At 34.3% G+C, this 21,950-nt stretch overlaps 4 protein-coding genes and 1 pseudogene across 4 annotated transcripts; 2 read left to right on the forward strand and 3 right to left on the reverse strand.

Annotated features, from left to right (window-relative positions):
- The first annotated feature begins 1,383 nt into the window (after window positions 1-1,383).
- LOC122592029 lies at window positions 1,384-5,218 on the forward strand. Its single transcript, XM_043764242.1, has 14 exons — window positions 1,384-1,435; window positions 1,531-1,632; window positions 1,739-1,801; window positions 2,377-2,441; window positions 2,543-2,640; window positions 2,723-2,774; window positions 2,945-3,037; window positions 3,194-3,304; window positions 3,408-3,669; window positions 3,792-4,204; window positions 4,268-4,377; window positions 4,466-4,524; window positions 4,615-4,802; window positions 4,966-5,218. Exons 1-14 carry the CDS (start codon window positions 1,384-1,386, stop codon window positions 5,152-5,154), a joined length of 1,857 nt encoding a protein of 618 aa, XP_043620177.1. The 3' UTR covers window positions 5,155-5,218.
- Window positions 5,219-5,976: 758 nt separating this feature from the next.
- LOC122590967 (peptide chain release factor PrfB3, chloroplastic) lies at window positions 5,977-9,397 on the forward strand. Its single transcript, XM_043763142.1, has 6 exons — window positions 5,977-6,152; window positions 7,242-7,459; window positions 7,834-8,034; window positions 8,217-8,426; window positions 8,576-8,753; window positions 8,994-9,397. Exons 1-6 carry the CDS (start codon window positions 6,017-6,019, stop codon window positions 9,281-9,283), a joined length of 1,233 nt encoding a protein of 410 aa, XP_043619077.1. The 5' UTR covers window positions 5,977-6,016; the 3' UTR covers window positions 9,284-9,397.
- Window positions 9,398-9,664: 267 nt separating this feature from the next.
- LOC122590969 lies at window positions 9,665-11,203 on the reverse strand (annotated as a pseudogene).
- Window positions 11,204-11,717: 514 nt separating this feature from the next.
- Window positions 11,718-15,663, reverse strand: LOC122590968 (probable 3-beta-hydroxysteroid-Delta(8),Delta(7)-isomerase). Its single transcript, XM_043763144.1, has 4 exons — window positions 15,421-15,663; window positions 14,803-14,949; window positions 14,616-14,724; window positions 11,718-12,135 (listed from the first exon to the last, which is right to left on the reverse strand). The coding sequence occupies exons 1-4, from the start codon at window positions 15,557-15,559 to the stop codon at window positions 11,871-11,873; spliced, it is 660 nt and encodes a 219-aa protein (XP_043619079.1). The 5' UTR covers window positions 15,560-15,663; the 3' UTR covers window positions 11,718-11,870.
- A 4,105-nt stretch (window positions 15,664-19,768) lies between these two features.
- LOC122593535 (transcription termination factor MTEF18, mitochondrial-like) lies at window positions 19,769-21,310 on the reverse strand. Its single transcript, XM_043765957.1, has one exon. The coding sequence runs from the start codon at window positions 21,135-21,137 to the stop codon at window positions 19,947-19,949; it is 1,191 nt and encodes a 396-aa protein (XP_043621892.1). The 5' UTR covers window positions 21,138-21,310; the 3' UTR covers window positions 19,769-19,946.
- Between the last annotated feature and the right edge of the window lie 640 nt (window positions 21,311-21,950).

Consider the following 21,950-nt stretch of genomic DNA (forward strand, 5'->3'; position numbering starts at 1 on the left):
ATACTTTTTTCCCCCTTATACCCCATATTAAAAAGTTAAGATTTTTTATACATATGAAATTATCATTTTACCCTTAAAAATTAATTTAGATAATCATTCTGTTATTTTTTAGAAATTATTCACTACTATTTTAAATCAAATATCTTTATATCAAATACTTACACCACTTGACTCATCTTCCGCCACCAACGGTCATCGCTGCCATCACCATCCGTCGATGCCACCACATCATTATCACTGCCATCACCGCCGCATTACGCAGATATTATGCTCGTCATATTTTATGCGTATTCCCTTTTTAACAAAATTGCGCACATAATTTTTAGCAAGATAAAATATGTAAAATAAATAAAAAAATATGTTTTTTTACTGAAAATTATTGTGCATCATGAAAATCATTGTAGATTAGTATATATAATTGTGATTCATGAATTTTCGTAAATCAATTTTATCATGATATGTGAATTAAAATCTTGTCTTATTTGTTTACTTTAATATTTGTTTTATAGCAATCAACTCCAAATACTTTTTCATTGCAAAAATATTCTTTTTTTTTTTCACGGAAGTTGTCAGATAAGAGACCATCTGTATTACAAAAATTTCAATATCAATTGATAATTTTTGAATGAATAATTTTTTTAAAACCATACATATAAATATGACAAACTTACAAAGACAATTCACACAACAACAACAACGAGACTTAATCCCTGGGCGGGGTATGAGGAAGGTGAGCTGTAGATAGTTGTACTTCTAGCCAGAGGTAGAAGAGACTGCTTCCAATAGGGACCTCCGGCTGTAAAGAGATGGAATCGAAAAGTGGAGAAAGTTTAGTTACCATACCTATCGTCCAATAATAGCATACGAAGGTATACCTGTCTGCTGAGTATACCCGGCCATAGAAAGGGAAGACAAAAGTAGCAAACCCGCGACCTAGATAACTTAAGCACCGATTCAAAATTACAAAGACAATTCATGTATTAAAATTTTTATTTAAATTTTGTTAAACGAATAAAGGAAACGAAGATGAAAAAAAAAAGAGCAAATCCGTGTTACATTAGCAATTAATTTGACCATTTGGCCCAAGACATGATTCAAATATGACTTGTTACATTTGACGGTGGTTTATGCTACTGTATTATGCAAGGATTGTGCTCAAATTATAGAACTTTCACAATCTATTTGTGAAATTTATTTTGTAGAAATCCTATTTTAATTTAATTCCCTCCATAAATTAGTACAAGGAAATGGGAAAATTTAACTTTTATATAATCCACCTCTGAATTGATTTCGCTTCTTCTTCCCGCCAATATAAAAAGTCCTTTTAGTCCCCCACTTAAAACCTAAATCTCCATTTCCAAGAAACCATCTGTCCATCAAAAAATGGCACGAAAGAAGCCCTCATCATCATCTGCCGATTCTCAGATCACAATAGGTAAAAAGTTTTTAACTTTCTCATTTTTCTTCAAAATCCCTTTTCCCACTTTTTCAAATATCTTATGTATTTGTATATGTATATGTATATATCAGGGAACTGTGAGGTGATTGTTGAAGCAAAGAACTACAAAGCTGAGTCTAATCAGAATACCCTTCAAATATCTCTTTCCAGAAATGCCAAAATCACAATCTCTGGTATCATCTTTTTCTTTTTAGTTTTAAAATTGATTAATTTAGATAGACCTATTTAATTTAATTTTTAATTCAATTTTTTTTTTATTGATATGTTTATTTGTGGCAGTTGTCAATGGTACATTTGGAAAAGAACAAAATGATATCCAACCTTCTAGTTTCCCTGAAAATGGTAATGTATCAGTGGTATCACTAACTGGTTTGCATGACTAAAGGGGATTTCGGGTGAGCGGTATCAAGGTTGTCTGTTGGTGCCCCATTGAGGACAAATGTGCAATAATATGTGAATAAACGTGTCGTATTCAGTAGTGTCTTACAAGAAGAAAAAAAAGACTAATTGCTTTCCACAAAAATAGGGTAAAAGGATTAGTTTACTATGGTTATAATGTTTTGCTAAAGTGGGGGAACTGTTGTGCTAAATTTCAATGGGACATCCCAAAATGGATAATGTTGCAAATTCACTTAATTTAAATTTTTTTGCTGGTTTTGGTATTGTCTGATGATACATAGGCCTAAATGTGGACTAAAACATGCTTAATCCATCAAGTATTTGATACCAAAGACTCATCAATCATTTTTTTTTTTATCTTGTCTTTCTTTTCATTGATCTTTTCCATGTGGCCACATGTCTTTGCATCTTTTTAAGCCCATTTCAGACACATAACTATTGTTTGGGATCAAAATCAGTTTTTCAATTATCAGCATTAATAAATAATGGTGATATAACTATTTATTACTTACGATCAGGAAATTATTACTTTGTGCTTGTCAACCCCAAGGATTCTGACGCTGAATCGAAGTCTCTACTCCAAGTAACTCATCACTCTTTCTTTATGCAGACAAGGCATGATATTTTATTGACATCGTTCTAAGTATCTTTAGGTGTTCATGTATCATCAATCATGTTTTGTAGGAAATATTAGCCTTGTATACAAAGGAACTACCTTCAATGAACTATGCTGCAAATACCGGAAAGAAGTCGATGTTCCTTGAAAGATGTGTATCCAATGGGTAAAGTTATATCTACCATATTTATTTCACAACCACGGTAATAGCTCTTTTATTGTTAATAAAGAGTTTGTTGAAAGTGCAGGAAGTATTGCACCCTAGTTTTGAACTCAAAATCTGAAGAAGGCCCTCGTGAGGTAGGTTTGTGTTTTCAGTATCAAGTTTCTTTGTGTTCACATCTTGAGAACCTATCCTGAGCTGACTTTTAGCATTATAAGTTATGCATAAAACCGATTGTATGATGCTTTGCATGATATTTTAAGCATAGGGTTTGTACTCTAAACAACATCTTTATTCCCCTATGCAGGTTGTTGCTGCAATTAGTTTTCAGTTAATACCGGCTGATACACAATATGCCGAGGTCCCACTTGCTGCAGTCAGTTCATCTTACCAACATAAGGTCTTATGCACATTTATGTCGAAAGCCTTGCTTAGTTGCCTTTATTAAACCACATGTTTGTTGAATCAAATGTGGGCTAATAAAGTAATAGGTTTTTCTTTTTTCAAATTTGCTAAAGTTTAGTTGTTAGAATTAAGCCCCACCTTCAACTTACAGGGAATTGGGCAACTGATGTATTTCGAGATGAGGAAAAGACTGCAGAGTGTTGGTGTGCACTCTATATTTTGCTGGGCTGATGTTGAATCTGAAGGATTTTGGCTCAAGCAGGTAATATTAGTTCTGCTGATGAGTTATGCCTGTTTCTGTAACTTGTTTCTTTTTTCTTTTTTTGTCACTACTCACTAGTTTATTAATTATGTACGAATAACAGGGCTTTGTAGCAGTTGGTCAAGTAGATACCAAGGGTAGAGCAAGAAGGTTACCAATTAAAGCAGATATCAGGAAAGCATTATGCTTTCCCGGTGGTTCAACCTTAACGGTTGCTCATCTTGAAAAGGAATGTTCAAATAACACTGCAGAGTCTGTACAACTTTCTTCTCTTTTAAAGCCTAATAAGAAGGCAATACCTGCCTCTATGCATCAGAGTCAACCCTTTGGAGCTGAAGTATTCAATAATAATTTGCCGATGGTTGGTGAGTACATTTTCATATGCATCAGAATCTGCCAAAATATGTTATATATTAAGTCTTTGCAGTGTAAGGATGGTTCATTTTCATTTCACTTGTTATCTTACAAATTTTCACTCTTATAATAGGTTGCCAGGACCTTGTGTGTTTGGACAGTGTGGAATGCATTAAGGAAGGAAACCGTGAAAATGAAATGAGACTTATAACTGATGGTGATACCAAACATTGTTCATGTTCACCATCGGGTGCAAAAAAGAGGACTTGGGAAGCCTCTCATACCTCACTGAAGTCGAAAAAAGTCAAAGGAGGCCATCTGGCTGTTTGCCAATCAAATAGCGACTGTGTTGCAAGAAATAATATAACTGATAAATGTTGTATGGATGTGAGCCCCATAACTAGGGATGAAAGTCTGGCAAATTTTACACCCACGCTTGGAGGTCCTTTGAGTAACAGTAACGATGACAAGACTCAAGATATAAATTGCTATAAAATCATGCTGATGAACATGGCGGATGATGCAAAAAAAACACATCTGACAAAGGTATTCTAGTTTAATGCCTTCATTTGCTTATATTGGCTTTCTTAAATGTTCATGTGGATGTAGATAATTGAGGATCTTGGTGGCTTGGTTACATCTGATGGAAGAGTAAGCACACATGTTATAACTGGAAAAGTGAGAAAAACATTAAACTTTTGTACAGCTCTTTGTTCAGGGTGAGTTCTACTTATTTTTATGATGTAACATTTATCTCCTAGATAGAATATAACCTTATTTATGTTAGTCTAATAATCATGTATACAGAGCTTGGATTATATCACCTGCTTGGTTAAAAAAAAGTTTCAAAGAAGGCCAATTTGTAGGTGAGTTATCAGGCTCTATTGCCAATCATGTCCCCTTTTTAAAAAAATGTTAATAGTTTCTGACATCTTCTGCTATATATCAATATACAGATGAAATGCCATACATTTTAAAAGATCTCGAGTACGAGTCTAAATACAGGACTGACCTAAAGAGTACAGTACTTAGAGCAAGAACAAGTCCTGGAGCTTTACTAAAAGGTTTTAAAGTATGCCTTGCAGCTCATGTGCAGCCTCCTGTCAATACCTTGTCTGCCATTGTGACATCTGCAGGTGGAACTGTAAGTCAACCAGCCTCTTAGTAACGAGTTTTGTTAACTTAACAAACTGTATTTATAATCTGTAATAAAATTTGCAATGATTTCAATCAAAATGTATTAGTTGGCCCGATGTTTTCATCTACCTTACATCGTTTTAGCTTCTTTCTTTTTGTTGCAAATTCAGGTTATTCGCAATTTAAACAAAATGAAGGATTCTAGGAAAACCATATTTGTGGCAAGTGAAGACAACATGGAAGAAGCATTGTTAGCTATGAAGAAAGGCATACCGACATTCAGTAATGAGTGGTTCATGAATTGTGTCATGAAACAGGATCTAGACTTGGAGGCTCCTCAGTTTGCTGAATCTCTTTAGCATTGTGTTTTTGTTTCCTAAAGTTAATCAGGAAGCTTGGGGCATACAATTTAAGATAACATATGTCCACTTGTAAAGATTTTTAACCTTTTTGTTAAAAATTCTCATAATAGAATAACTTATTATTATCTTTAGACAGTATTATCTATGTTGAAGTCTTTTGGTTGGGTTGGTTTTTGAGTTACATTGTAATTACTTGATCGAATGATTTTCTGCTTAACTTGAGATCTAAAAGACACTCTGATTTCAACCATATGTTGTTTTGTTTCCTTTTAGAAGGAACTAATGTTACACTATATACATTTCTGAGCTCATTGATGGAATTGAGCTTTTGATAAAAGTTTTACTTGTTAACAACCTTATTTTAATTTTAGAAAGATGTATAAGTGAATGAAATTGTGTCATCTTATGTACGAGTATTCAACTTAGAAACAGACATAAATTGTATGCACCAAACAATCAAAAAATCAACTCGCGGACTGTTAGTATATAAATCAAACCATTAAAAACATGGTATTCTACTATGGTTTTGATGACGTGACAACTTATATGATTGACATATATAAATAGAAAAGAACGATAAAGATACAGATATAATTGGATATATATAATAAATGTTTGACAGATAAATACATCAAAAGAAAGAAAAAGAAAAAGATAAATACTTTTAATTTTAAAAAATTAAAAGTATATATTTTTTAATAGTTAGTTCAAAGAAAAGGAAAAAGAAAAAACCAACCCACAAGTAGACAGTAGTAGAGTTGAACCGGACCGAATAACTTTGATACAAATAAACTTAAAAAAATATCTGGCGGTCATTTATCCAAACAGAATCAAAGGAAATTGAGAATTACACCCAGAAATGGCGGCTGAAACAGCAGCAGCACACTTTCACACTCACTACAGCTGTAGTCGCCGGAGATGCGTCGCCGGAATAATAAAGGGACGGAGCGTAGCTGCAGCTTCCTCTCAACCCATCAAATCCTATAAAGAACTTGGTTTGTTACTTTTTATTTTTATCTTTTATAAAAAATTATGTCACTTTTTGAGCTCAAACTTGATATGGGTTTTAACCTGTGGATAATTGGTGTTGCAAATTGGGTAAATTTATGCACTTTGCAAATTTATATGTAAATTTTGCAAAAAGTCTACTACATATTACATATGACTTTGACAAATTGGTTTTCCCTGTTGAGTTTACCCAGGAAAGGTGAGTAACGGCATAACCGGGTTGTCTCAGTGGCCGTTTTCGAACCACCCACAACTACTTAGGGAGGTTCGAACTACCTTGGTTTTAGTTTGACTTTAGGTTTGCACAAGATAAGATTTACCTTTATTTATCCCAAAAAGAGTGTCTATTTGAGTATTTTCAAGATAAATTATCAAGAATCCGGTTTTTCCCTTTATTATAACCTATCTCGAAATTGCATTAATTGTACATTTTTAAATCAAATGGGATTTGGCCTACTGATATTTGAGGTGATCGATCGGCCTAGAGATTCTAGGTTCGGGTCTTGGACATGTCTTTGTAATTGGCGGTAGTGTATCGATAGTTGACTTTCAGAAAGTGCATATATGACGTTTAGATATTATATGACATTTAGATATTATATAGGCATTGTATTAACAATATTTTAGGAATTTTATGGTAATTATAAGTGTAGGGTGAGGTTCATGAGGCTTTTCTTCTAAAGGTGAAGAAAGATTTTGGTGCTGACACGTGTCGATGCACCATTTTTTCACACTTAGCTTAATTTCCAAACGGATGCGCAAGATCATTTGGTGCATCAGAGTGTGAAAAGTGGTGCATTAGACATGTGTTAGAACCAAAATCGTTCATGCCATTTTCTTCATAAAACAGAACTTCTCTCCTGATCCTTCCCATATAAAATAGTGCTCATAGTTTGAAAATCCATATCTATATCAGAGGTTAGGCATCATTGTGCATCCCTTTTCGCAGCTGGTTAGCACCTTTTTGCATTGGATTCCAAGGTCTCATTTCACGAATATTGACTGTTTTGTAGTGAAAAAAGAAGAAATTAAAAACGATAAAAGATTGTGTTAACCGTTTCTAGTGATTTGTGTAGGTATGTTTTCGTTGAGAAAGAAGATAGAAGATTCTGTAAATCGTGCTGAGATGTTGGGTTTAACTGCTTTGGAGTTTGAAGAAGCACGTCAAGTCAAACAAGTAGAAATGGCTCGAGAATATGATTTGTGGGATGACTTATCCAAATCTAGTGATATCCTTATCAAATTAGCTGATAGTGCTAAGGTGGTTGATGATCTTAAAGACCTTACATACAAGGTGTTGTTCTTTTATGTAACTTTCAGCATCCTTCTATCAAACAACATTTTGTTTGGACTAGTTCACAAAATAGATTGAGAAGCCAAATTTAAGGTGATATGATATAGAATGGTTAGAATCGATATAAGTGTATGTAGGTTACCCGAACACTAGGAATGATATAGTCACATAATTACCTTCAAAACACACATTTATACACCCCTATCGAGGTCTATTACTAGCTTGCTATGATAAATCTTATGGTTGTTGTTAATCATAGGCTGTGTCATATGACTGTTTTCTTTCATACCAATACAGTTTTTGGTTTTCTTGAGTTCATACAACATAATGCTTGTCTTTAAATATATTATATATGTATATTGTGATTTATTTAGGTAGAAGAAGCCAAGCTAATCACAGAGTTGGCTGAAATGGACATTATAAATTATGCACTTCTTAAGCAAGCATATACCGCATCTGTAGATGTGAGCAAGTTTTTGGATAAGTATGAGATATCCAAACTTCTTAAAGGGAAATATGAATTTGAAGGAGCTTGCATTATGATAGAAGCGGGAACTGAAGGCATTCGATCTGAGGTTCTTGAATATTATATTTCTCTTTTGATCGTCTTGTCCATGCTTCTACAAGACTATAACAGTATATTAACAAACAAATTACTTGAAAGTGAAGCATTGGACAAATTTATGCATTTGAAGCAGATATACTTCTGTTATCGTCATGTAAGTCGATTATATAATGGGCCGTACATCTTTTTCAGATATGGGCAGAACAACTTGTTGGAATGTACATGAAATGGGCTAAGAAGCAAGGTTTAAAGGGAAGGATTGTTGAGAAGAAATGCACGTCAAAAGCAGGGGGTATCAAGTCAGTAACAATTGAGTTTGAACACAAGTATGCTTATGGTTACTTTTTAGGGGAAAAGGGTACTCATCGAATGATAACCTCTTACCCTGAATCATTATCTGAGGTATGTTTAATGCAAAAGTACTTGTTATTCACAACCTAAGCCCTATTGAATACACGTTCTGATATATGTTGCTTTCACTTTTAGTATTTTAAAGGTCAATACCCCTATTTGTATAAATGTTTCATCTTCATGAAATTATGGGATTTTAGGTTAGCTCGGCTGCTGTTGATGTGGTACCTCTATTTCTTGAAGAAACTCCTGAAATTATTGTTGATGAGGAAGACATGAAATTTAGCTACCTCTCGTTATGTGAAGCCGGTCGGGGTCAAAAAGTGTCTTTAGTTCAACTTCAACATTCTCCAACTGGTTTGACAGTTCACTCATCAGGTAATAAACAATTTACTACTCTGAAAACTGGCAATAATATTCATAGGAGTCTCAAAAAGTTAAATGCAATATAATAACAATTAAGTTTGGGGATAACATGGGGGATATGTCATGTCTAAAGTCAAACGTTACAGTTTTCGGGGACCAATGCAACCTTATACCATCATTTTCTGAATTATGTTAGTGTATGACTGTATGCTTTCCGTTTATCATCTTGTATTTGTATTAATAATGTTGTAGGGGAAAGGAACCAGTTTTCGAACAAAATGAAGGCCCAAAATCGATTGAAGGCAAAACTACTAGTAATATTAAAAGAGCAAGGAGTCCCCACTGTGACTGAGATCAATAACAAAGCTGTTTTTGAACCTTGGCACCAAGAAACACGAAGGTATGTGTTTCGCCCATACAAGCTTGTTCAGGATATAAAAACCGGCATTCAGCTGGCTGACCCAAATTTTGTTCTAAATGGCAATCTTGACCCTTTTGTTAGTGCTCATATACACAATAGACATTTATGTGATATGGGATGAAAGTAGATGTAGCTTGTCTCCAGTAGAGTATATGTTGTTAATTAATGTGTATGAATATATTTATGAAATTAGTATGTAATTTTTGACGGGTTTCCAAGGGACCCGATTATGAAATTTTGAAGGAATGATTATATATTCAACTAGTGCGAGACATTTTTGTGCAACTTAAAATTGGTTTGTGTTGAACGTTGGCATTGATCTGATTTCTACTTAGGCAGAATGGCCAGAGAAAAAATATGTTTGGTTCATGGACTATATTATTGAATCTTAGGTAAGTTTTATTTTCTTTTGTATACCAAATGCATAGTCCGTGAATATAGAACTGAATGTTATCTAAGAATAGAAGTACAATTTTCAAACTGCAGCTTAGAGCTTGGCCTGCACAACAAGAGTAAGATTCTGGTCTTTCCATACTGCATTAGTGTCAGTACAATCAAGCAAGTTTTGCATCTTTGTTTGCAAAACCTGAACGAAATAAGGTTTAATTTTCCTTAACCAGACAAATGTATAACATATTAATATGAATAATTGTCGGGTGCAGAAACAAATATAAGTAAGGAAGTGACGGTAGGAACATAATGCCAGTAGTTATCACGAGTTGTGATCCTTTTCTACTCTTGTATGTGTACTGCTGCACTTATTTTCTTCCAGGATCGAATCACGATAAGAGAGGGTATTAAAACCCAAATCAAATTTGCAGATATGTAGCAAGAATAATAGTAATACGGGCTAATAGAAAACTCATCGCCTTCTAGGTAAGATGTTATAAAGTACACAGCTGTTCCGTAGAGTTGTCCAAGAGCGATTGCTATTTGAAGCAAGTGACTATGATTTTCTTGCGGATATAGCATACCTGTTAAGTATAAGCAAATCAGCATGCCTAAACACAAGGTCAACTATTACTTAAGTGCACAACATTATATACTATATTAATTAAGATTTCTAAATCATTAATCGATTATTTTACTGCAGAAAATAAATTATTAAACAAAAAACATTGTAGTTGGCAAAATAAGCAAAATGTGACTCTGATAATATGATCTAATTGTGCAATGGAAGTAAACATACGCAGCTACTAGGCAAGCTGGACCAGCAACAATTGATGTTATTAGTTCAAGAGCAACTATTGTTGAGTTTCTTGCAATGTATCTGGAGTCACCTTTACTGTTTTCTTTCCCTGCAATACGCAAAGAAGCATATTAATTCAGGATGAAAAAAAATATATTAATGCAGATGAGTAGATCTACATTGTAGCTAGTATATGAACAACTTACAGACTTCTGCAAGGAAAGTGGGATTCTTCTGCTTGTAGGAGTCTGGGGTAAAGACATAATAACCCTCGATGATCATATGGATGAGACCGGTGAAAACCCACCAGCACATAAGAAGTTTGTCGAGTTTTGATATTTTAGGAAACCGACCTGTTGTCACATTAAAAGGCTTGGCATTAGATTTTGATTTGCCTAATGCTATTTTTTCCTTGAGTAATAAACCTCATTTTCCCCTGCACTAATGTTAATTTAGATGGTACAAGCTGGAAATGTATCTGTATCTCAGGTTAAGATTATTTGAATGGACAAACAGCTTAATAATCAACTTCAAAAGTCTTCTGGTGATCTTAAATTTGAAATTACACATCAGTTTACTTCAGATAAACAGAAACAAAATGCACATATTGGTAACAGGCTAACAGATCAAGTGGTTCACATTCGATTTAACTACAGATTTAAATTGGAAATATCAGAGTTAAATTAAAAACCTGCGATGATCCAAACAAAGGAGAGAACTAGAAATGAAGCACTGTTAAAAACACCAAGAATGGTAGACTGGGAGAGAATGATCGGTACATAATCCGGAAGAATGAATGAGATTTGTGGGTTCGTATGGGTGATTCGACTCTAATGACTGAACTCCTGCCATTCTTTCTTCCAATCCACGGAATAAACTGAAAGCACTTGCTTAGCACAAGTCAACTTCTTCCTTGAGGCAGCTGGCAGTGGGTGTTCTGAATTAAAATGTGCGAGAAAGTTACAAGTAGCCCCTGGGATACTTTAAATTTTACAATTTTAGTCCAGTATTACCATGTGTTCTTGAGATATCTTATTTAAGTAGCGAGGCATACCCACAGATGTATCCACTACTTTGTCTTCATACATATAAAATAAATGTTTATATAATCTTATTTAACTATCTTGAACTTTCAATTGATATGTAGGATACCACTATTTGTTACTTCTTTGCTATACAAAAGGATTACCTTGGTGTACCTAAGACTCTTAAGAGCCTTGTAGACTGTAGACATACCTACCAAAGCAGAGCCTTTAGAAGTTAGCCTTATAGCATGAAATTAAAGTGATCGAACCACAACTTGGCATGAGTAATACATAATAAGCATTAGCGTATTGTTGTGTGCTCTTTCCATACTCCATTAGAATTAACGAAATCATGTTTGAATAATGAAATGAGCTAATATCCTTGGTCAGGTGAGCACTTTTTATGTTCACTTGCCAAGCAAAAGTAAAAAACTGTGAATGGTGAAAAGACAAATTACAACAGTAAGGAAGTCTCTTGAGCCAATGTAACAATTTTAACGAGTTTTGGTCTTCTTCTGGTCTTGTGTGCGTACTGCTGCACATATCTTCTTCCAGGATCTGATCACAATGAGGGAGGGTATCCAAATCCAGAACGAATTCATAACGATGTAATAAAAGTAGTAGTAGTATGTGCTTGCAGCAAAGTTATCCCCTTCTAGATAAGATGTTATAAAGTACACAAGGGTTCCATAAAGTTGCCCAAGAGCAATGGCTATCTGAAGCAAGTGACTGTACGACTTTCTGGTGGCTATAGCGTACCTGTTAAACATAAGCAAAATTAGCATGCTTAAATGCTGACCAGTATAAACATTGTACTCCACATGAATATGTTAATTAACCGCTATGCTTTAAAAAAATAGATAAAGAGACATGAATTATAGCAAAATTACACAGAAAAGGAGAAGGGTTAGTAAGTAGAGAAAATTTCATTCGATCACCCTATGGTTTGTTGCTTTATCAATTTTCGCCCCTCTCCTTTTTTTTTTTATTATTACTTCACCTTGTGGTGACTTTTTGTATCATTGGAAACCATCTCTCCAACGGACGTTAGTGTGGCTCCGTCAAAGCTCTCATGTGCACTGCACATGAGGGTAACTTAGTCATTTTGCTTCCAAAACACCCATTTCACCTTCCCCTTCCAAACAATCAGATCAAATCTTTTTTTTTCCACCAAAACAAACTAATCAAATCTATCATATCAATTAATAAAAGATATAAACCCAATATCATCAGCATCAACATCCTCAAAACAACTTCATCGAAGATTTCTTAATACAAATCAATATATATATATATCACTGAACAAAACATACACATATAGATATATCAATTTCAAAGTATCAAACTTTTCCAAAACAAGTTTCTGAAAGTGTCGTAATTACCTATTAATTTATTAGAATAATCATAATATATATATCAAGTTTCTGAAAAGTTTGTTAATAACATATCGATGAGGCCAAAGACGAACTGTTTCTCTTACACGGCGGTGGTGGATGGCCAGACTCTATGGCAGAGAAGATCCCCAAAAACCCACAAAAATTAAGATCCCTAAAACCCACAAAAATTAAGATCTACAAACCTATAAAAATTAAGATCCACCGGAGATGGTTGACGACGGAGATGGTGTCTGGGGTGGGTGGCAGCAGTTGATTGTGGTGGTTGTTTGGGTGATTGCTGCGACAGTGGTTGTGTTGTGCCAGCGGTGGGGAGTTTTCACGACAGTGATAGTCGGTGGCAGTGGTGGAGAGTGGTGGTGTTTACTGGAGTACTTACTTTCCATAACCATCTCACTATTACAACCACAAGAATGACGATTGCCAATTTACCCACTAATTCCATTGTTTTCTAATTATGGGAGATATAGAAAGACTATGATTACAAGTTAATTGTATATATTATTAGATATAGATAGGTCCATTTTTGTTTCTTTACCATTCTTGTAAGTTACTTCAATTATTATTATATTATTATTAATATATTTTTGTGATTAGATTTAGGGTTATGATTTTGGTATATGGAGAGATGGATAGAGACGGGTATAGATATAGATAGATATATGTATTATTGATTCTTTTGGCTTTTTATCTGTCGCGGCATCTGGGTTTGATGGGAATAAAAGGAATAGATATATAGAATTGATGGGATTATAAAGATGGAATTTATGAGAATACACGAAAGATAAACACTATACATATATATGAACTTGAGAGAAAGAAGCAGGTGAATGAAGAAGAAGATAGATATAGGAAAGAGAGAAATAGGTGGATGAAGAAAGAGTGTTTAGTGGTGTAAAATGACCATTGTACCCTCACATGCAATGCACATGAGAGGGTTAACGGAGCCATACTAATGGCTGTTAAAGGGAGGGGTGCCTAATGAAGCAAAAAGTCACCACAGGGTGAAGTAATAATAAAGAAAAAGGACAGGGGCGAAAATTGATAAAACAGCAAACCACAGGGTGATCTAATGAAATTTTCTCAAATAAGTATGATAGTTATTAAATTAATATGCAACATACTCGCCATAGTTGCCAACTACATTGCATAACTTGAAGCACAGCGGTTGCTTACAAGTTGTATTTTTCACTATAAATGTTACAAGTTGTATTCTGTATTTTTTAATATTGTACTTCATTATCAATCCCGTTTACAAACCAAACACCACGTCAGTATTGATTTTAGGTAGAATACTTTTGACTAGTAGATACGAATTACAGCCACTTAATCAATCTCATAGATACCACACATTTATGTCTATATATGGTTGGAATATAAATGTTTTGACTATCAGTTAGATGTCTTAAGATATCTTTCAGTAATGACAGACAACAAAATCAACAATATCGATGAAGTCGAATCATAAATTGACAAACATGCAATATTCATGTGATGTCATTTATCAGAAATGTTTCCGTCTTTATGAAATTGAGGGAGTAGTTTAGGATCAGCCTATAAAGGCCTAGGTGAATAAGGCATAAAAAAGCAAGTACTGTGGTTTGTTGGTCAACTTTGCAGCTAGCTCAATTGATATTCACCTCTAATATTACATCCTATATTCCGTTCAAGTTAGTTGTTAATGATCATGCCAAGTGATACCATGCAAGCTCTAACTTTGTATATAACAGAAAAATATGTTTGCACACTGCAGGGAAGACGCACCAAAGCTGATAGTGTATGTACGTGTGTGCATATCACTGTGTAATATGATTTAATTGTTGTGCAAAAAGATAGTATACATACGCGGCTAATATACAAGCTGGGCCCTCTAGAACAGCTGTAATTCCTTCAACAGCAACTATTGCCGAATCTCTTCCAGCGTATCTGGAGTCACCTTTGCTGTATTCTTTCCCTGTCATATGTAAAAGAAGATAATTCATCAAATGTTATTCAAAATCTAGGTGAGTAGAATCATAAAATAGTAACTTACAAACTTCTGCAAGGTAAGTAGGATCCTTCTGCTTGTAAAACTCTGGAGTGAAAACAAAATAACCCTCAAGGACCATATGTGTAAGGCCAGTAAAAACCCACCAGCACATTAGAAGTTTGTCGGTTTTTGATATCTTAGGAAACCGCCCTGTCATGACATTTATAAAAGGAATCTTCCATTAGATTTTCATTTGTTAAATGCTACTGTTTCATTAATCCAAGCCTAATAATCATCATTTTTAATGCTAGAAATATACCCTATTTGAGAGACAGGGAAGAAAAGTTCTCGATTTGTTACAAAGGCAGATAGATTATTCACAACCAATCCCATTCCTAATTATCAAACTTTATTATCATCTAAACTATATATCGTCGATTGATTCGAATGATAACCGATTGGTGAACATATTCTGAACAAAGTGATTGAGGGTCTTACTGTTTAATCAGTTAGTCATAGATCCAAATTAATTTAACAATACCTCAAAAAAAACTATCTATCGAACATGTTACTACTTACTAATACTTATCAACTAATAAAAGTAACTAAATACGCACACAAAATAATAAGAAATGCAAGTGTTATAGAAGATTTTAAAAGAAGAATGAGAATTGAGGGTACCGGCGAGGATCCAGACGAAAAGAATGACAAAGAGGGAAGCGGAGCCATAAACACCGAGAATTGTTAGCTGAGAAAGCTTAATTGGTACATATTCCGGCAGATTCAGATCGGCCGGAATAAATGGATGAGCTCCGGCCATCTACACTGATTATATGATCTGATATAATGATATCAGCAGCAAGCATAAAGTCGACTTGTTGGAATTTGGTTTTCTTAATTAGCTGGATTAATACTAGAAATGGTACGACTTCTCAAAAATATTTAAATCAGTCTAAGGTAAACTGATGCTGACCAGCACTCGATTCAGTGGACTTTCGGGTTTGGGTTATCAAATGGATGGGTGTATTTGTATTTTTTATTTATTTATTTTTCCAAAGAAAACCCTAAATACAACATTAGGGTTGTATTTAGCATGTTGTTTATTTATATAAAAAATTCACCCTAAAATTTTAGATAAAATTATCACAATGGTCAAATTTAGATGTCATTTTCTAAATATGAACACCTATAAAATAATTTACCACTTACCAATATTAGTCTAATATTTCTACAACCCCCAAAATTAAACATTTTTATATAAATTATCCACACCGTTTGACCTATATTAGGTATGGATATTTAAATTAATGAATAAAAAAGATGAGTAATTTTGATAGTTTAGAGTTGTAATTTGAGATTTGAGAAGTTCCTCTTTTATATAGGAGTTCAAATACGAATGTTGTTTTGCACACGCCTGCATATGGCTACCAGTCAAACAAGTGACCAAGTTCAACAAAGTAGACTTTTAACTTTCGGTTTAGCTTATACAAACTAGTTGTTGAACTTTCCTAAAGATTAAGGACAACATCTGTAACATCTCAAACTTTTTTTATTTAACGGTTGACTTGAGTCGTTAAGTCAACATTACGTGTCCGTTAAGCCTATAAATGATTTAATGACTATATGTGTTTAATGTGTTATATGTGTAAGGCTTTAGTGCCTTAATGATTAATGTGCTAAAGTGTTTAAGAAATGTTTTATATGCCTTTTTGATGTGCTCGAAGTGTTTAATGTGTTGTAAGTATTCCCTATAGGTGTTTTGAGCTTAATATGAGTCGTTTGGAAGCTTAAGGACCAGTTTTGACATAGGGCTAATCTAAAAAACGGGTTAAGGGGTAATTAACCTGTCATTAGACTAAAAACACAAAGATTATACTTGTTCTTGAAGCCCTAGTCGCCCCCTTTGATGACTCCCAAGAGCTCTTATCGACGGAGTCGTATAGCCCCATAGCATTCCCTTGATTGATTTCATCGTTTATTGGTGATTTGAAGAGGTTTTAATCCACAGTTTGCATTCTTATTGTAATCTTCAGGTATTTGAGGTATTATTACATTGATTTCATGTCATTTCAATCCCTTGATTCAATTCATATCTGGTCTAAGTCAATAGGGGGTTGTTTGATGTCGAAATCATGCGTTTGAATCGATTCGATAACCTTAAATGTTTGTTATTGTGATGCAAATCAAGTAGGGGTTAATCAATGATTTCATTGCATTATTATGGTCTTAAAATGATGAATTTTGAGGTACAAAAGTCGTTCATAAGGTTTGGGGTCGTTTGGGGTGTGTTTGGTTAAGTTTTGGAGGTTAAACAATGAGTTTTGTGCAGAATCGGGACTAGCTGCGGTGCAACCAGAAAACAGTGACATATAGCTGCGACGCAACTTGGTAGTTGCGACGCAATAGCGACAGAATTTTCAAATGGCCATAACTTTTGAACCGTAACTCCGTTTTTAACAAATAAGTTATCCACATAATCATAAGAGAGTCTACTTTCTAATGGTTATGTTTTTAAAAGATGATTGTGATGTCAAGTTTCCAGAAAGGTTAATTTAGTGAGTGAATGTCGAGTTTCGTCTGATGCATCAAGCTTTGTCATGGGTCTTGTTTATAAATACTTAGGCTTGATTCATGAACAAAAGTAAGTAGGTACTTGTTTAGATTATTATGTCGTTTAATGATTATAGGTAGTCGTGAATACTTGCAAAGTTCGGTGACTTACGTTATCATTTTATACGCTTCCAAGAGGTAAGATACACTACTTTGACATGTTGAGGGTTCAACAAAAGATGGTTTTCTTATAATAACTTCCATTTGATATCTTGATTGTTTATGGGTAATCGGGATACACGAGAGGTGATATGGGCTATGTAAATGACCTTTGAGGCCTGATATGCAGTCCCTATGATATGAAATGTAATAATGTGATATGAAATGAAAGGATATGATATGTTTTGAGATGTATTGTATTGTGCATGTTTGTATGGCTTGTTCATCTAGTTCACTAGACTCTTTAAGTTGCCATGTCACGTGCACGTTTAAGGGTCTAAACGTAAAAGATGAATATGTGTTATGTTTAGGTAATGTGGATTCCTGAACTATATGTAATGCAAATCGAGCTCGTATATGATATGAAAGTGTTAAGCTTAACCCGTACTTGCCCTTGCCCGGTGAGTGCGTGTATGGTTGCTTGGGTGGATCCTTGCAACATAATTACGTGGTTTAGGTATCTCCGGGTGGAGTGATTACCCACCAATGTCTTTGAACATACGGACTACTCCTGGATTGGCTTGCCATTCCTTAACGACACTGATGGACCGCCGTAAGGCTTATCCATCCAGTCGGGTGTGAGGTCCCCGTTAGGTTTTATGACCACCTACACACAAATTTATACCTTATATGATATGAGTGACTTATGTCACACCTGAAATGATGTTATATGTGATGATGAAAAGATGAGTAAGCACAACTAAGACGAACGATCCTATATGAATGATATTTATGGCTACATTAGATGTTATGTGATGATATGTGTCTTAATGATAAAATACGACTTCTAATAAGTTTTAATTGGACAAATGCTTTATAAATGAGGTGTTATCTTACTTAGCTAACACTTGTTTTCTTGAAATGTGTTGTTCCTTCAGGTTTAGCAAATTTATGATGGATGATGAATAAAGAGCGAGACATGGGTAGATTGCTTGATGATGACCATAGTTTACCCATAGAGGTTGCTCGTTTTAGACTTTTGATTTATGTTAAGGACTTTATGATTTGTTAAGACTTGTGATCGGTTGTTTTATGTTGGACAACCGATGGATTTCCATTTAGACTTATTTCTATGATATGGCAAGTAACACCATTTAATGAATAAACCAAACTGAATTTATTGGTTTGGACTTTTAAATGTTTGTTCCACTTTCTTTGACACCGTTAGGTGAAAATTTTTGAAAATCCTTGTTTTTAAATGATGGGTGTTACAACATCTATGTAATATATGAATTGACAAGAGATCACAGGCATATACAGATTACAAAGTTACAAGTAACCACGAGATTTATGTGCCAACTGACCAACAAGAACACAAAAGTAATTAAAATTGTATGTATAACAATGAATATACAATTAGACAATGATTCGAAAATGATAATGGGCAAATGACCCAAGTGTAGTGCAGATCTGCAAGTTAAGCAGACCCTTTCACTCAAGTCCCCCATCATCTCTAAAACTCATTTGTTCTTGTATGCTCTAGTGTTTGTTTTGTAATTTAACTAGTACTAGTACCATCTGCTTGCAAATTGCACTAAACTCAAATATAATAAAGGTACACAATCAAATGAAAGGTCTGGACAACTGCAGAATAACTTGATCATTACTTTACAGAAGAAATAGTAAATATTCAACAATTTACCAAATGGGTAATACACATTCCTGTAAACCTTGCAACCAGGATAAAGTGTAGTTTAGCAGTTGCATACTTGCTCTGGAGTATTACGAATGAATGAAAACCTATGAAACTGAAAGACGGTAACCAGTGGATTTTTATTTTGCACTGCGGCAATACAAATGCTTGTAACTTGACAAGTATAGTGATTAATTTACAACAAATATATATAGTCATATAACACAATCATACATAAGAGACCAAACACGATTTTGCAAAACAACAGCACCAAACAAACAACCTAAACTGAGAAGCTTCAGAAGGTGTCCTGAAGATCAAGCTTGCAATCAATTGTGGTGTTAACTTGTAATTTAGAAGTCAAAAGCATGGGTCTAAGAGAAAACTAACTTGAGCATTATTTTACAGAAGACAATTATATTCAACAATATACCAGTGAGATCATACTCATTTCTATAAACCTTACAACCAAGATAAGTGTAGTTTAGCAGTTGCACACTTGCACTGGAGTAATACTAATGCCGGAAAGACCTATAAAACCAAAAGAAGGTAAACAGTACATTTTGGTTTTGCATTGTGCCAATACAAATGCTTGAAAGATAAATAAAACCAAAAGAGTGTAAAATCTTGGAAAAAAAAACTATAGTACAATATATTTGGACAAGGAATGGCAATGCACAAGGTTTACTGAAAGGGTGTATGAACAAGTAACATACGAGTCATAGTTCAAAAACAGCAACTAAAATGTGGATTGTAGAACCTCTAAGAAATTCATACCAAAATCTGAAGTTGATAACCTCAAGAATCAAATTAAATCTGTCTTTCGAGGAGTGGAAGTAGTAGATCTATTAGCCTCATCCAAATGCTTCTGATACAATTTCAAAAGCTCCGGGCCTTCATCTTCATACCTCTTCACAACAAATTTGAGAAATTTGTTTTCCGTGTACATCAACCACTTATTAAAGCAAAAATCATCTTTTTCAGTCAACCCTTTCTCTCCTAAATACTGATAAAGTAAACACCTAGGAATAATCCTCTTCTCCAGGCTAAAACACATCACAATCGGCCACTGAACAATAAGACTTTTTTCCCAACCCATTGTATTAACAAGAAAATCCAAGATTCCGCTAATTTTATCCACTGAAGCCATCATAAACCCAGGACATCTCTCAAATGCCAGAAAAATATCATCTTCAGACAAACCCCATTTCTTATAAAGCTCCAACTTGTTATCCCAAGTCGATCTACTCATCCCCCTAACAGCTTGGATTGCCAAAAGAAACCTCGTTTTCGAAGGGTTAAATCCCATTTCTTTCACATTCTCAACAATTTTCTTAAACCTATCAACCGATGTAAGAAAAGTTCTAGGCTGGTGTGCCAACGTAAATGCAATATTCTCTTCAGGAACCCCTTGTTCTAACAAAAACCGAATATTTTCAGCACCATAAACTTTCAAATCATAAGTTAATATTAAAGGGTGTCGCTTAATAGCACAAATAACTTTATCATCAGACCCTAAAACACTTCTCAAATAACTAACACAAGGCAAGACTGTTTCTTTCGGCCTTTTACGCAAAAGCCCTTTTGGTGCAACAGTTACAATGGCAGCAATATCCTTACTGGAAAAACCAAGAGACTTTAAACTATTGAAACGCGGCAAAAGGGTATTTTCGATATCAGTTAATAAGACTTTCGGATGCCTAGAAATTAGTTTTGAAACTTGAGAATCAGTAAATCCTTGATTCTTGAAGAACTCAAGAACAGAGTCAGGTTTATTTAGGGATTTTGATAGATCAAGATCCTTGGAGACCAAAAGAGCGGATTTTGGTGATAACCCACATGAATTTATGAGATAATTACGTGTAAATGAGTATTGATTTGATGAAGGACTAAAAGTTGAAGTTGTAAATGAGAACATGCCATTGTAACGAAAATGGGGGTTTAAATAGGGTTTAGTGTGGGTAGAAATTGATCTAAAAATGAAATGAAACAACATTGGAATGAAATTAAGAACAAAAGGTGTGGATTTACCAGGGGATATGAGCGATTTGTGATGTAGCAACGTGGTGTCAGCATGTGATGAAAGTTTGAGGACTTAAACACTGAACCCTAGCGGTGAAGATCTTTTTGGAGCTTGTTTGCATATGAAATATTTTTGGTCTCTGGCCAAGTTTTGATGAGCATGTTTTTAGTCAAAATGGTGTTTTTGGAAATAATAATTTACTACTCGTAAAATGATGTTTTTTTTTTTAAGGGTATATTATACTTTTGGTCCCCGAACTTGACATATTTTTCAATTTAGTCACTAAACTTCAAAAATTACAAATTCTAAACTTGCTATTTTTTTTCACTTTTGGTCACTATCCAAAATCGTTAGTTTTGCTCCGTAAGTTGCCCACATGTGAAATACGTGGGGTTATTTTCGTCAGTCCTCTTTTATGTGAAGTTACATTTCTATTAAGTAGTAACATAGGGATGGGTGTGAAGTATGCAGAAACTAGTAAAAACACTGCTTTGCAACTTAAGCTATTAACGGAGACGGGTGAAAATATCCCCACGTGGGCAACTTAAAAGAGCAAAACTAACTATTTTGGACACGGTGACTAAAAGTGAAAAAAGTGGCAAATTTAATATATAATTTCTTTAAAGTTTAGTGACTAAAAGTGAAAAACGTGTCAAGTTCGAAGACTAAAGTGTAATTTACCCTTTTTTTTATAAATATTTTGCAAAAAGTGATTTTCTTGTTAAAAATGTATGTCAAAGTGGTGTTGTTTATCAATTTTGTATCATTTTGGGTAAAAAGTTAATT

This window comes from Erigeron canadensis, chromosome 3 (assembly GCF_010389155.1).
Source record: "Erigeron canadensis isolate Cc75 chromosome 3, C_canadensis_v1, whole genome shotgun sequence".
Taxonomy (NCBI): domain Eukaryota; kingdom Viridiplantae; phylum Streptophyta; class Magnoliopsida; order Asterales; family Asteraceae; genus Erigeron; species Erigeron canadensis.